We start from the raw sequence: 14,789 nt of genomic DNA, 5'->3' as shown, positions 1-14,789 counted from the left end.
TCTGGGAAACTCAGAGGGGCAGTTCTGCCCTGTCCTCCAGGTTGCGCGGAGTCAATGGAACAGAGCTTAGTTTGGCTGTATTGGTAGGTGAAGAGCCTGGGTGGCGTCCTGGGCTCCGTCTTGGGCTACCAACCCCAAGGTCAGCAGATGGAAACCACCAGCCACTGTGTGGGAGGGAGACAAGACTTCCTACGCCCATAAAGACTGACCGTCTCAGAAACCCACAGAAACCCACAGGGCCATTTCTACTCTGTCCCATAGGGACACTCTAAGTCAGAATCCACTCAATGGTAGTCGTTTTTTAAAAAATCATTTTATTGGGGCTTCATACAACTCTTATCACCATCCATACATACATCCATTGTGTCAAGCACGTTTGTACATTGGTTACCATCATCATTCATAAAACATTTTCTTTCTCCTTGAGCCCTTGGTATCAGCTCCTTATTTTTTCCCATCCTTCCCCGCCCCCGCTTCCTCACGAACCCTTGATAATTTATAAATTATTATTATTTTGTTATGTCTTACACTGCCAGTTGTCTCCCTTCACCTACTTTTCTATTGTTCATTCCCCAGGGAAGGGGTTATGTGTAGATCCTTGTAATCGGTTCCCCCTTTCTACCCCACCTTCCCTCCACCCTCCTGGTATCACCACTCTCACCACTGGTCCTGAGGGGTTCATCTGTCCTGAATTCCCCGTGTTTCCTGTTCCCATCTGTACCAGTGTACATTCTCTGGTCAAGCTGGATTTGTAAGGTAGAACTGAGATCAAGATAGTGGTGGGGAAGAAGCATTAAAGAACTAGAGGAAAGTTGTATGTCTCATCATTGCTAAACTGCACCCTGACTGACTCTTGTCCTCCCTGTGAATCTTCTGTAAGAGGATATCCAGTTGTCTACAGATGGGCTTTGTGTCCCCACTCTGCACTCCCCCTCATTCACAATGATATGATTTTTTGTTCTTTGATGCCTAATACCAGATCCCTTCAACACCTCATGGTCACATAGGCTGGTGTGCTTCCATGTGGGCTTTGTTGCTTCTCAGGTAGATGGCCGCTTGTTTGTCTTCAAGCCTCTAAGACCCCAGATGCTATATCTTTTGATAGCCAGACACCATCAGCCTTCATCACATTTGCTTATGTACACATTTGCCTTACAGCAATTGTGTTGGGAAAGTAAGCATCATGGGATGCCAGTTTAATAGAACAAAATGCTCTTGAATTGAAGGAGTACTTGAGTGAAGGACCAATGTCCATCTGCTACCTTAATATTAAACCTATAAATATATGCACATATATTTATTTCCCCATCATCATATATAAATATATTCACCTAAGTACATGCCTGAATTTAGACCTTTATAAATGCCCTTTGCCTCCTACGTCTTACCTCTATTTCTTTTTACTTTCCTCTTGTCCCACTATTATGCTCAGCCTTCATTTGGGTTTTTATATTTCCTTTCGGTTAAAATGTCTTTGATCAAGCCCTACCAGGCCTCTTACATCCTCCTTGCCACTGATTTTGGATCACATGTTGTTCCTTTGTCCCTGGGTTTGTTAACACCTGCTTCCTTTTCCCCAACTCCCCATCCCCCATGTACCCCTAGAACCATCAGTCCCTTTGTTTTCTCCTCCATATTGTTTATTCCACCTATCTTATCTAGATAGACCTGCAGAGATAATAATATGCACAAAAACAAGACAAAGAAAAACAAAACAACAAAAGAAAACAAAACAAAACAACAACAAAAAACAATTACAAAAATAGAGAGAAAAGACTAAATAGTTCAAGGTCTGTTTGTTGACCTTTAGGAGTGTTTTCTGGTCAAGTCTAATGGGCTGCCATGCCCTGGCCCCAAAGTCTTTTTTTTTTTTTATTCCTTCCGGACTTCCTTGCTCTGCACCCCTTGCTGTTCTATTGAATGCCCCTAGTGTTTTGCCTCAGTGTGGTGGGGTCAGATCGGGCACAATTCCCACACTGTGTCTCCAGTGTTGTCCCCTGTAGGGCTATGGATCAGTGCGGGGTGTCATGTCTCATAGTGGGGCCTGCCATATGGGCCTCTCTGTGCATTGACCACTCTGAGCAGGGATATTGATTTTCACAAGACAAAATGAAATGATGAGGAGACCAGGGAACTAGAATACTACAGAGGAATAGCCAGAATACAATTAAGAAGACTGTTAATATTGGTGGTGTAGTGATTATGCACTAGGCTACTAATGACAAGGTCAGTAGTTTGAAATCACCAGCAGCTCTGTGGGAGAAATGCAAGGCTTCCTACTCCTATAAAAAAATTATAATCACAGAAACCCACAGGGCAGTTCTAGCCTGTCTTATAGGGTCACTATGAGTTGGAATCAACTCAATGGTAGTTAGTTTGGAATTTTTTGTTGACACGTGTAAAATGTAACCAACATCATTGAATAATTTGTGTAAAAATTGTTAAATTGGAACCAAATTTGTTGTGTAAACTCTCACCAAAAACACAATAAAATGTTATTTTTTAAAAATACACAGATAAAAAACATAATGTTGAGAATGAGGGGGGACAGTGCAGAGACCCAAACCCATTTCTAAATAACAGGACATCCCTCACAGAAGGGTTGGAAGGAAGGGATGAGTCAACCAGGGCTCAGTATAGCACCAATGAAACACAAAATATTCCTCTGGTTCCTTGAGGTTTCCTCACCCCCCACTATCATGACCCCAGTCCTACCTTTCACTGCAGAATAGATGGGAGCATGTGCACAGGTACCGATAAGAGCTCACAACACAGGGAATCCAAGTCAGATAAACCCTCAGGAATAGAATTGGGAGTAGCAATACCAGAAGTGTAGTAAGAAGGTGGGGGAGAAAGGGGGAAATCTACACATACCCCCCCAGGGAGATAAAAAACAAAAGCTTGAGTGAAGGAAGACAGTGGTCGGTGTTAGACACGAAAACCATAATAATATTTAAATTATCAAGGGGTCACAATGGTGGGAGGGTGGGAGGGAGGGAAAAAAGAGGAGCTGATACTAAGGGTTCAAATAGAAAGTAAATGTTTTGAAAATGATTATGGAAACATATGAATAAATATGCTTGATTCAATTGATGCATGGAATGTTACAAGAGCTGTAAGAGCCCCCACTAAAATGATTTTTTTTAAATACACAGAAATGCAGAAAACATCTGGAAATTATTGTTATTGTTATTGCTAATTTAGTTGGATAACTTGGTGTTCATGCCTTATTCCCATAATTCCACTTTCAAGCCTACCACAGTCATACTTAGCATAATGCCTACCAGATAATAACTCAAAGGTCATGTTATTTATTCATTTATTGAATATTTATTGAGTACCTCCTATACACCAGGCACTAAGCTATGCTTAGTTGTGAACAAGACAGACATGCTTCCTGTCTTCATGGCCAAGACGTTTGCCTTCTAGTAAATACCTTCTGAATGACTATGGCGACTTTTCTCACGAGAAGAAAGAGTAGCTGAGAAGGAAGTCTCTGCAAACCATGCATTGCTTAAAGAGCAAACACTCCACTCACTGTCATTGAATCAATTCTGACTCACAGAGACCCTACATGACGTGGTATACCTGCCACTGTGGGTTGCTGAGGCTGGAACTCCTTCAGGGACAGCGAAAGCGTTGCCTTTCTCCTATGGTGCAGCTGGTGGTTTCAAACTGCTGACCTCATATTCAGCAGTCCAATGAGTAGTCCACTACACCATCAGGGCACCTTGGCCTACTGAAGGCATCAGAAACAAGAAGGCTAAAAAGGGAATAAGATATTGCTTTCATGGTTTTAAAATATGACTTTAAATTTTAGAAAAGAACAAATATGGAAAAGATGTAGGCTGTGACTTTGTTGTATTATTAATAACTGCTTTCTAAAAGTTTTAAATCCAGTATTGTAAGCAAAATGAGTCTAAATGCCTCCCCCTCCCACCCCGCCCTTAGCTATCATTAGGGAGGGAGGGTCCCCAAGAGAGATAAAGGAAAGAAAGGGGGAGGAGAAAAGAACATAGAGGAGAAAAGAGGGAGGGAGGGAAGAAAGGAAGGCCTTTCCAAAAATTTGTGTTGAAAATCTTGAAAATGTAGCTGCTATGTTGAAGATCCTGTAAAAAACTGTACAATCACCCATACAATAAATATCAAGTGAGTACCTACTATATACCAGGTACCGCGCAAGTCACTGGGGAGATCATAGGAAAAAGAAAAATGTGCCCCTGGCCTCCCAGAGCATTTAAAACGGACTTCCCTCCCTGCCACGCACACACACTTGCTTTCCCTGAAGAATTGCTTCCAACTAGTTGACGAGTACTCGTGGACCAGATGGCGGTTTTCTGCCCATCTGGGAGTGCTCTAAAAAAAAGACCCTGGTGTATCAATAGATAAGGTTTCTTCCAGTTCTAAGCTTTTGAAATCTATGATCTAATAGTAAAAACAGGAGGTCCGCCAAAAAAAATGCTACTCTTGCCGCACTCTTTATCAAACTAAATAGAGGTGTGGTCTATGAGTTTGAAGGAAACCAGGACCCTTCCTCCTTGTCTCTTTAAGGACTTCTCTGTTAACTCCTCTGGATCTTCTTCTCCCTCCCACCTCCCAAAGCTCACTGTGGCCTCTTAATTCTCACTTTCCTTTTCTTTCCTTTCCAAGACCAATTAATTGCTCTCCATACTGCCTCCCCGCAGCACCTCCAGGTAAAGGGTCCACTGTTAGGGCAAACTCTTGGTGTTTCCAATGAATTTATACACATGGCCACCACTCCTCCCTTTTCTAATCTCCACATTTCCATCGAAAATATCCTCATTCTCCCAGTCTTTCACACTGGAAATCTAGGGGCTATATTTGTTTGTTTTAAACCTAAGCGCCAACACCCAAACTGGTTAATCTTTCGTTCTTTCAAAATGCCATTTCATCTGTCCCCTCTTTGTCATTGCACGCCATGCAGTCTTACTTTTGACACATATCACTCCAGCTCCAGTCAATTGCAACAGCTTCTAACTGGTTTCAGCCTCAGGTCTCTCTTGAATCTGATTTATGCCACACTGACAGACTAATCTTCCTAAAACACAGCTTTCCTTTAAAACAGCAAGTCACCTCACAAAAAATGGTTAGTGGAGTCACTGGCCCATGGGGTAAATCTTCAGTCTCACAGTCTGGACTGCGTTCTTTGGCATCATCTGCGTCCAATGTTCCTAGCTAAATACATCTCACTGCCTTCCCCAGCATCAGTAGTCTGCTGCTCCAGGCCTTTGGGGGGCTTATCTTTACTGTTCACCTCCATCTCCTTACGTGCCCGCCTGAAGAACAGTAACCGTGGCATTAGTGTCTTACACCTCTCTCAGTATTAACTTACTTGTAAGTATTCAATACTTATAAAGGGAACTCATTATTAAACAAGGTGCCATTGAGTTAACTCTGACACCGTGTGTATCAGCGGCAGACTATACTCCGTAGGGTTTTCAATGATTTTGGAAAACACGGCTTTATTGCAACATAATCCACATATCATACAATTCAATAATTTAATCACATCAAGAAGAGCTGCACACTCATTACCACAACCCATTTTAGAACATTTTCTTCTTTCTCATACTTATGATTATTAGCTCCCCATTTTCCCCCAACTTCCCCTGCCAGACCCCCAAGAAGCCACTAATCCAGTTCAATGACTGACGTTTGCCATGCCAGTCCTCTGAAGTGGACTCAAATCCCCCGTCTTTGGGTTAGCAGCCAAGCAGGAACTGTATCCACCACCCACAGACTCCCAACAAATAATTAACTGACTGAAAAACAAATTGTGCCAGAATGCAAGATGGTAGTTACGTGCGACCCCATCCATCGGTGGCCACTCAGACAGAATAGAGCGGCCCCATAGGGCTTCCTAGGCTACTGTCTTCACCGGAGCGGGAAACCAGGGCTTGTGTCCTTGAAACAGTGAGCAGCGGAGTGCATAACTCTTGCTTCCCAGCGCTCCTGAAGGCAAGGTACAAGTGTATCATTTCTGCCTTTACATCTTGATTTCCATATGCTAGCATTTATTGGTTTAAAACACAGCTAATTAGAAAGTGCTAATGCATGGGGGTTATTACTCAAAAAAAAAACCCAACAACCTCAAATCAGGAACTGATTGCCATCGAATCGATGTCAACTCATAATGAGCCTATAGGAGAGGGTAGAACTGCCCTTGTGGGGTTCTGAGACTGTAATATTTTAAGGAAGTAGAAAATCCTGCCTTTCTTCTGCAGAGTAGCCGGTGGTTTCGAACTGCTGACCTTAAGGTTTGCAGCCCGATGCATAACCCCTACACCACTAGGACTGATCAAAATTTATTTACATACTTGAATAATGACAGAATTTGTTGTCTTTTACCCCCAAGTAGTTCTGCTCTGTGAGAATCATGTGTCTTCATGTCTTTCTCTTCCTTAAAACGATTTCTCTATTTAGTCACTTGTGCATCCAATCCACAGACTATCTCTAAAAATATTTGTGAAAGAAATCATTTATGCTTAATTCTTGAATTATTTTAAGACTATTTCTAGAATATTTCATTTCATTACCCGATGCATTTTTTTAGTCAGAAATATGGAAAACGAAATTCACAGTTACCTCCTTTAAAATGTTTGACAATATTTGGTCTACTCTGGAAGCTGCTGGAGTTCTCTTGATCAAAGAAGCAAGTGACCTTCAAAGACTGAAAAGCTAATGGACTCTGATGCCGGAGCTCCCTGGCCCTGATGAAGCCACGAACGTTATTACATAATCTGTAGCAGAGTTATACTCCTCCACTCTCTGCACAGTCCCCTGTTGTCATTAACTGCCATCGAATTCAGGTCTGCCTCATTGTGACCCCATGTACAACAAAACAAAACACAACCTAACCTTGAAGCATCCTCACCACTGTTGTTCAGCGTAAGCTCCTTGTGGCAGCTACTGTGGCAATCCATCTCTGTAGCGTCTCTTTTTCACTGATTTTATCAAGCAAGCATGCTGCCCTTCTCTAGAGCCTGGTCTCTCCTGATAACATATCCGAGGTCCAGGAGACAAAGTCTCACTATCCTTCCTTCTAAGAAGCATTCTGGCTGCATTTCTTCTAAGACAGATGTGTTCATTCTGTATATTCAATGTTCCCTTAGATTTCTTTTTCTCGCTATGAGATAAGATTTAAGGTCAGTGTTCACTCTCATTGCCTCCTCCCTTCCTGTCGCCCATCTCAGTTACTCCTATCTATCTTTCTCTCTTGAATACTTTAAAAAGTATAGCGTCTGGGGTCTTAAAGGCTTGAAGGTAATCAAGCGGCCATCGAGCTCAGAAGCAACAAAGACCACATGGAAGAAGCACACCAGCCTATGCAACCACGAGGTGTCGAAGGGATCAGGTGTAAGGCATCATCAGAACAAAAAATCTTACCATAGTGAATGATGGGGGGAGTGCGGAGTGGAGATCCAAAGCCCATTAGTAGGCTACTGGAGATCCCCTTGCAGAGAGGTCTCGGGGAGGAGATGAGCCAGTCAGGGTGCGATGTAACAATGATGAGAAATACAACTTTCCTCTAGATCCTAAAGGTTTCCTCCCCGCTCCCACTACCATGACTCGAATTCTATCTTGCAAGACTGGCTAGACCAGAGGAGGTACACTGGTACAGATAGGAACTGAAAATCCAGGGAATCCAGGACGGATGAGCCCTATAGGACCAGTGGTGTGAGTGGCAAAACAGGGAGGGTAAAGGGAGAATGGGTAGGAAAGAGGGAACCGATTACATGGAACTGTGTGTGACCTCCTCCCTGGGGGACAGACAACTGAAAAGTGTATGAAGGGAGACGTCGGACAGGGCAAGATATGACAAAATACCCATTTATAAACTATCAAGGGCTCATGCGGGAGGGGGGAGCGGGGAGGGAGGGGAAAAATGAGGACCTAATGTCGGGGGTTTAAATGGAGAGAAAATGTTTTGAGAAACGATGTACAAATGCGCTTTATACAATTGATGTGTGTATGGATTGGGATAACAGTTGTATGAGCCCCTAATAAAATGTTAAAAAAGAAAAAAAAAGAAGCAGATAGCCTCTGAGAAAGCTAGTCTGATATTCAGTAGAATTAAAATAAATAAATAGGACTACAGGAACATAAAAAGAAAAAAAAAGATATATGTACATATCCCAAATAGTCACTTGTGAGTGTTCTACAACCCTTCTCAAGTCTTCAAGACCGCCAACTGTTGACCACTAAAGGTTCATAGCTGTGCACGTTACAGTCTATCTGCATTCATTCAATCAACTGATTGAAAGAAATACAAAATTTAAAGGCCCCTGCTTGTTAGATGAGGAATCCTGATTGCATTGTGGTTACATGTAGACCTGTGAACTGCAAAGTCGGTGGTTCGAAACCACCAACCACTCTGCAGAACAAAGAAGAGACTTTCTATTCCTGTAAAGAGTAACAGTCTGGAAAAGTCACAGGGGTAGTTCTACCCTGTCCTATAGGTTTGCTGTGAGTCGGCATCAACTTAATGGCAGTGAGTTTTGGGGTTTTTTGTTTTGCCTATTAGATATGAGTATTTAAAAATACTTTTTTTTTTTTTTACTGTGGAACGTATTTATTTTTTATGAAAATATATTATCACCGTGAATGTTTAATGAATTATTAATAGTATTTTTGTTTGTTTGTTTGTTTTTTATATTTTACTCTTTTAAAAATACTTTTTTTTTAACTCCGAGTTCATTGTTAAGAGTAAGAGTCAAATCGAATGAGTTTGAAACCTGGCTCTGCCAGTTGACTAACTGCTTGCTTTTCCTTGATGTGGAAATGGTTAACACACTTGGCTGCCAATGAAAAGGTTGGTAATTCAAGTCCTCTCAGCAGTCTGGTGATCCGCTACCCCCAAACGAGCTATTGAAAACCTTGTGGAGCACAGTTCTATTCGGACACTCACGGGGTCCCAGGCCATTGGAGTTGACTCAACAACTGGTTTTAGCTCTAGGCAAGTTGTTTTTTAATCATTATCCTTTTTGTATTTTTACCTTCTATGCCTTCATTTGTACATTAATAGATAAATAAATTTTCATATTTTCCCATGTATAGTGCTTAATAAATATTAGCCTTTTGATTGCATGTGGTCTCTTGCACATTGTAACCTATTCCTCTCTACCCATAAACCGTAAGAGCAACAACCACAACAGCTGCTAACCTTTTTACTTTGGAGCAATTGCTCTGTGGCAAAAAAAAGGTGGGGGGGCTGAACACTTTACATGCATCATCGTATTTCATTCCCACAAAACTCTCTGAGGTTGGGCATATTATTATCCACATCTTACTGATGGAAAAGCTTACATTTAGAACGATTGACCTCAGACCTGCACTTAGTGTTGGTGTATATTCTTCCTTGTTTCTCTCCATCCCGTGTTCATAGAGCCTTTGTTTGGGACGAGTTTCCATTGAACAAATATGTGCGGCCACTTATTCTGTCCATGGCTCCATACATTCTGCATGCAAGTGGGTGAGCAAATATCTGCAAGGAATGGCCCCTGCCATTAATAAGCTGAGATCACTGTCTACGCAACTAGAGTGAATGCAAGTGTACCTCATGTGCTGTCCAAATGTGGGAACGTCGGAACCTTTGTATGGCAGAAACTCAAATATTTTCCACGACTAGAGAGTGATGCAAAAGTGTCAAGACTGCACCCTACCCGAAGGCAGAAAATTTATGAGCCATGAAAAACAAGACCAACTCTCACAGGTTTCACTGCTGTTGTTGGATTTACCTCGGGGTTGAAAAGTAAGCAGATAAAACATATAACCAAAGTTTGAACTAGGAGAGGAAAGGCTATTCCAGAGAGAAAGAAGGGCATGAGCAATGCACACCAACATGGAAGGGATGGATTATCCCAGGAGAAGTAGGTTGCTTGGCGGGTTTTTGTAGGTATAGTGTGCCTGGGAGTTCAGGGTCATGAGGCTGGAAAGGTAGATTTGGGCTATTTTGTAACAGTGAAGCAAATCCTGCCTTTTGGGAACCCCACTTGGTTATCTAAATATATATATGGTCCAAGTCCAGATGAATAGGGCTAGGGAGCAAGCCAAAAAAATTATAAAGTTGTTCTGGATTTATGGTAAGCATATGATTGCTGTAAGAAGGTCAGAGTTGGCTGTCAACCAGACTGCCTGAGCTACTTTTCTGATCTATTTATTTTACATTTGGGAATTCTGCGCACCACAGGATTTAACACTCCCACCTCCTGGAGCTATGATGGTGCTCATCAACCCTGCTCTAAGACAGACTGCTCAGAACCAAATCAAGAGCCAATGTTAGGGAGACACAATGCCTAGGGCTGCCACTCATATCAAGCAAAATGCCAGATGACAAAGCATACCGTTTCACCCATAAATTTCTTCCTGTTTTTTTCCTTCCCAGAATGGCATTCACTAAGCTGATAGTATACTATGTTGATATATTATAGGAAAATCTAGTCCAAACCAAAAGCAGGGCACATTTTACGACATGCCACCTAAAGGGATATTTCCCGTGGATGTCTAAAGCCACGGAAAACGGAAATCAACAAAACTTTGTTGCCTCTTCTCATCCACCTTTTATGATTAGCTACTGGTTATTAGTTGTCAACAATTAATTACCACTTAATATGAATGCCAGAAAAATTACTAAAAATGAAATGTCTTATTGAGTGTAAAAGACAAAATATCCATCATTCCTTAGACTCGTTTAGTCATCTGACTCCTCATCATTCTCCCAGGGTGTGGCTGTTGGGTTTAAACCACCGACCTTGCAGTCCGCAGTCCAACACTTACCCCAGCAGTCACTTCCTCCGTCCCTTTAGTCACCGTGTCCTTGTACAATACCAAAGGGCAACCGCCTTAATCGTTCGGTGGGGGACTTGGCCTTTTCCGTTTATTTTATTTTATTATTGAGATCATTCTCACTGGGGCAGAAGTTCATTTGTGGTTTCCAAGGAGTTGACTGTAAAACCTTCATTTTCACACTGACAAGAGAGAACAACCTTTTTTGTTTGGCCTGGGTTTGGTAAAACTAGGTCTTGGAGCCATATACGGTAAGCAGATATTAAAACCATGCTTGTAAATCATTGTTTTAATGGTCTTGGCCATTGACACTCAAAGGATCTTACCCAAAAGGATGCGTTGTTTAATTGGTACAGATTATATATGATGAGAGAACATCATCTTTCTCCTTTTCCTCTTAGGTGGCCATCGAGGACCGAGTCAGGCAGCTGCATGAAGCCCACAGAGACTTCGGCCCAGCATCCCAGCACTTTCTCTCCTGTAAGTCCTTTCCTGCTTTCATTGCTTCACCTCTTCTTTGCATCTTAGTAGCTGAGAATTAGCACCTGAATCATAGTCCTCTCTGCCAGAGGCATAAATCATGCTGAAATAGAACTGGGTGGATGAATGCGAAAGGGGCGGATGAGGAGGGCTGGTTAGATCATTGGCCCAGTCTTCGCCTAATGCAGAATTTTTTCCTGCAGTGCGTTCTCAAGTGCTAAGTCCTTTCATATTTTGGAGTCTTTAGTTCTACCATAGCAATTCATTACAGAAAGCTGGTGACCGTATCTGTGCATTTCTTTATCAATGTATCTGTTATTTATATACCGATCTACCTATCTGTTGATACAGAATTCAGTCCCTGCCTCAAAGTTCGAGCGTCAACCTATGACTTTTTATTTTCCTAACTGTTGTTATTCCTCTTTTATCCTCTGCTTCTTCACCACTGCTTAGTCTTTCATACCCTGGTTTTACTATTTTAGTAATCATAGTTTAATAGTTAAAACTAAGAAAAATAACCACTTAGTTAATGAAAAGTTTAAGCCTTGGTCCTCCCCATTAGTATCCTACCTAATACATATGAAATTGGCAAGCATCTATTTTCCTTTGATTGATATTGTCAATTTGTAATATTTTACCTCCAATTATAGAAGTAATAGGGTGTTATTCTGGCATTCAAAAAATATGAACAAGTATAGTGGAAATCATTTAAATTGTCTATAAGTCTACTTGTTAACATTTTGGTGTATCTCCTTCTGGTCATACGTGAACATGTATGAAAGTTGAATCGTCACTTAAAGGCATTGGAGGAACCCTGGTGCCTTCGTGAGCTAAGTGTTGGGCTGTGTACAGAAAGATCCACCATTGGAAACAGCAGGCATTCCTCAGGAGATAGATCAGGTTGCTTCCGTAAAGCGTTACAGTCTCGGATACTGATAGGGCCAGTTCCACTCTATTCGGTAGGTTAACTATGAGTCGGAGTTAACTTGATGGCAGTGGGTTGGATTAAGGCAAACGACATTGAGTCGGGCAAATGTCTCACATATTAACTAATGTAATCTATCTGGCAACTCTATGAAGTAGGGACAAGTACTTAACCCAAAAGATGAAGGACTGAAGTGCCATTTAAATATAAATAGGAGAGGGCAGGGGCAAGATTCAAACCCAAGATGCTGTACTCCAGAAGCTGTATTCTTAACCTCTATACTGTGCAGCTAGGACCCCTGGTGGCATAGTGGTTATTTGTTGAGCTGCAATCCCCAAAATCAAGTAGTTTGAGACCACTAGTAGTTCCGTGGGAGAAAGATGAGACTTTGGACTCCAATAAAGAGTTACCATCTCAGAAACCCACAGGGTGAGTTCTACCTTGCCCATAGGGTCGCTATAAGTTTGCATCGACTGGATGGCAGTGAGTTTATACTGTGCTGGCTTTTGCCCTATTTGTGCGCTTTGAACGCTTATCTGTTTTCTCTAAAGGAGGGAATTCTGTGTGATCTCCCTTTGTCCTTTTGCCTTCTGCCTTCATTGCCATTTTCTGATCTTTTCATTTTCATGATTTACCATGCAAATCCATACTCACAAATATGTTAAAGTTATTTGGCTGGATATTTTCTTGCGTGTCTCCGGTTGAACATTGGCTTTTAGCAAAACCAACCAACCACCAAGCCTAGAAGGTGGTAGTTCTGTCTTATTGTGGTGCATTAATAATGCCGCCAACCTTATTATCCCCATGTAGTCTAGTTATTTGAACAGTCTGCTTAGATGTTGGGCCCCCAGAAGGGTGTAAATTAAATCAATTTGTCTATTTGAATGGGATGTGGCTTCTTGGAATGATGCTAGAAAAATAATAAACACTGGAGATTTGCTGTCTGTCTTTTTCCAAATCTCTCTTCTGCCTAACTATCCTTGGTGGCAGCCATTCTATTCCATTAAATTGAGATTAAATGTGATAACATATTTATGACTCATAAACCATAAATTAAAATATCATGATTATGAATATTAATTACTCCTCAGATACCATATGTGTTCATTCATACTGTCTTATCTTTGCACACACACCCTCCCAAATTCCCATGTACACTCCATTAAAGCCTATTCTCAGGAAATGATATGTTAGACTCATTTAACCTAGGTAACCGGTAAAGTTTCATGTGGACTTCTGCTGGGTTATTTGCATTTTTAATAGGATAAAAAGCCAGGTGCCTGGGGAATGTCTTTCTGGGGGTAGAGCGGCAGCCATAAGCTATGAGCTGTGGCAGAAGATCCTTGGGGGGCCTTGTGGATCATCTGCACACACCTTGCAAAACATATCACATTGGTGCCCACATCCAGATAGGTTAAATGTGTAGCCACAGCCATTATAAAGATGCTGTTCTACCTGCCTCCAGGGAGCCAACTGTAGAAACCACCAGTTTTTTGGCTACCTGTGTGCCATCTCAATATCTACTCAGAAGCTTTGCTTGTGCATACCCAAAACAGTTCAATTTGCCATGAGATGTTTAAGAAATAGGACGAGGCACAAGATAGATTGTTGATTTACATTGTCCTTTTAAAAATGACAAAGATAATGCTAATTTATCAAAGAAAATTTGGGCAGCAGAGAGTACAAACTAAAAAGCAAAACCAGAAAAACTTATGATCCCACCACTCAGAGATGATTACTATCAAAAGTTTGGCTTAGCTCTTGGTGTGTGTGTGTGTGTATTTGGTTTGTTTTATTTCTTTTAAACCAAGCATGGGTAAAAGCAGATTACAGCTTCAGAATCTGCTCCCCCCTCCCATAGAACTGTATTAAAATTAATTTTGGGTGTTTAAACAGTCTTTCTACAGTATAAATATCTTAATGACTGGGTAGCATGTCCCTATGTGACTTTCCCAAATTTACTAAGACAATCCTGCATTGTTGAATATTTAAACTACTTCCAGTTTTTCACTGTTGTATACAGCTTTCTAATTGGCATCCTTTGTATGCCTTTTAAAAATTATTATTAAAACTCAGGTTCTTTCTTACAAAACAGATGCCCCAAAAATAATAAAATTGCCATTTTCAAGGAGGCGCAACTGACCTCCAGAAAGTTTCCCCCACAATTGCTTGCAAAATATAAAATATATTTTAAACAAGGTATCTCTGAAATCGCTTATATGCTATTAAATTGTATGGTGCAAAAGCAAAAAACATTGTCTCCCCACATACATTTTAAAAATACATTTCAGAAATACTACTAAATTCATCTTTTTTTTTTTTTTTTTTTTTACAGCACAATGTAATACAAGGAAGACAGTATAGGATGTTGATTTTAAAGACCTTCCCCCCATACATTGACTCTTCTTTTCCTCAACTAGGTGACACTAGATCAATGGGAGCCTAACTTACTTCCTTCATTTATAGAAGTGGGATTATCCAAATCGGTGGTGAGGAGGGTTTAGGAGGCTTGGTAGGGCATTATCAAGGGTATTATAACTAAGAGGAATTACTGAAACCCAAATGAAGACTGACATGA

General features: G+C 41.2%; 1 protein-coding gene across 4 annotated transcripts in view; it reads left to right on the top strand.

Moving 5' to 3' along the window:
- Nucleotides 1–14,789, top strand: part of DMD (dystrophin) — a 2,430,848-nt gene that overhangs the window by 2,144,959 nt on the left and 271,100 nt on the right. For all 4 annotated transcript variants that reach the window (XM_045298663.1, XM_045298661.1, XM_045298660.1 and 1 more), the window contains one exon: nucleotides 11,208–11,286. In XM_045298663.1, coding sequence (XP_045154598.1) covers nucleotides 11,208–11,286 — 79 coding nt within the window. The remainder of the gene's footprint in view (nucleotides 1–11,207; nucleotides 11,287–14,789) is intronic.

The sequence above is a fragment of the Echinops telfairi genome, unplaced genomic scaffold (assembly GCF_000313985.2).
Source record: "Echinops telfairi isolate 266 unplaced genomic scaffold, ASM31398v2 ScPeMD7_7436;HRSCAF=8474, whole genome shotgun sequence".
Classification (NCBI taxonomy): Eukaryota; Metazoa; Chordata; class Mammalia; order Afrosoricida; family Tenrecidae; genus Echinops; species Echinops telfairi.
The sequence above is the reverse complement of the archived record's forward strand: the minus strand, read 5'-3'. Positions and strand labels throughout refer to the sequence as shown.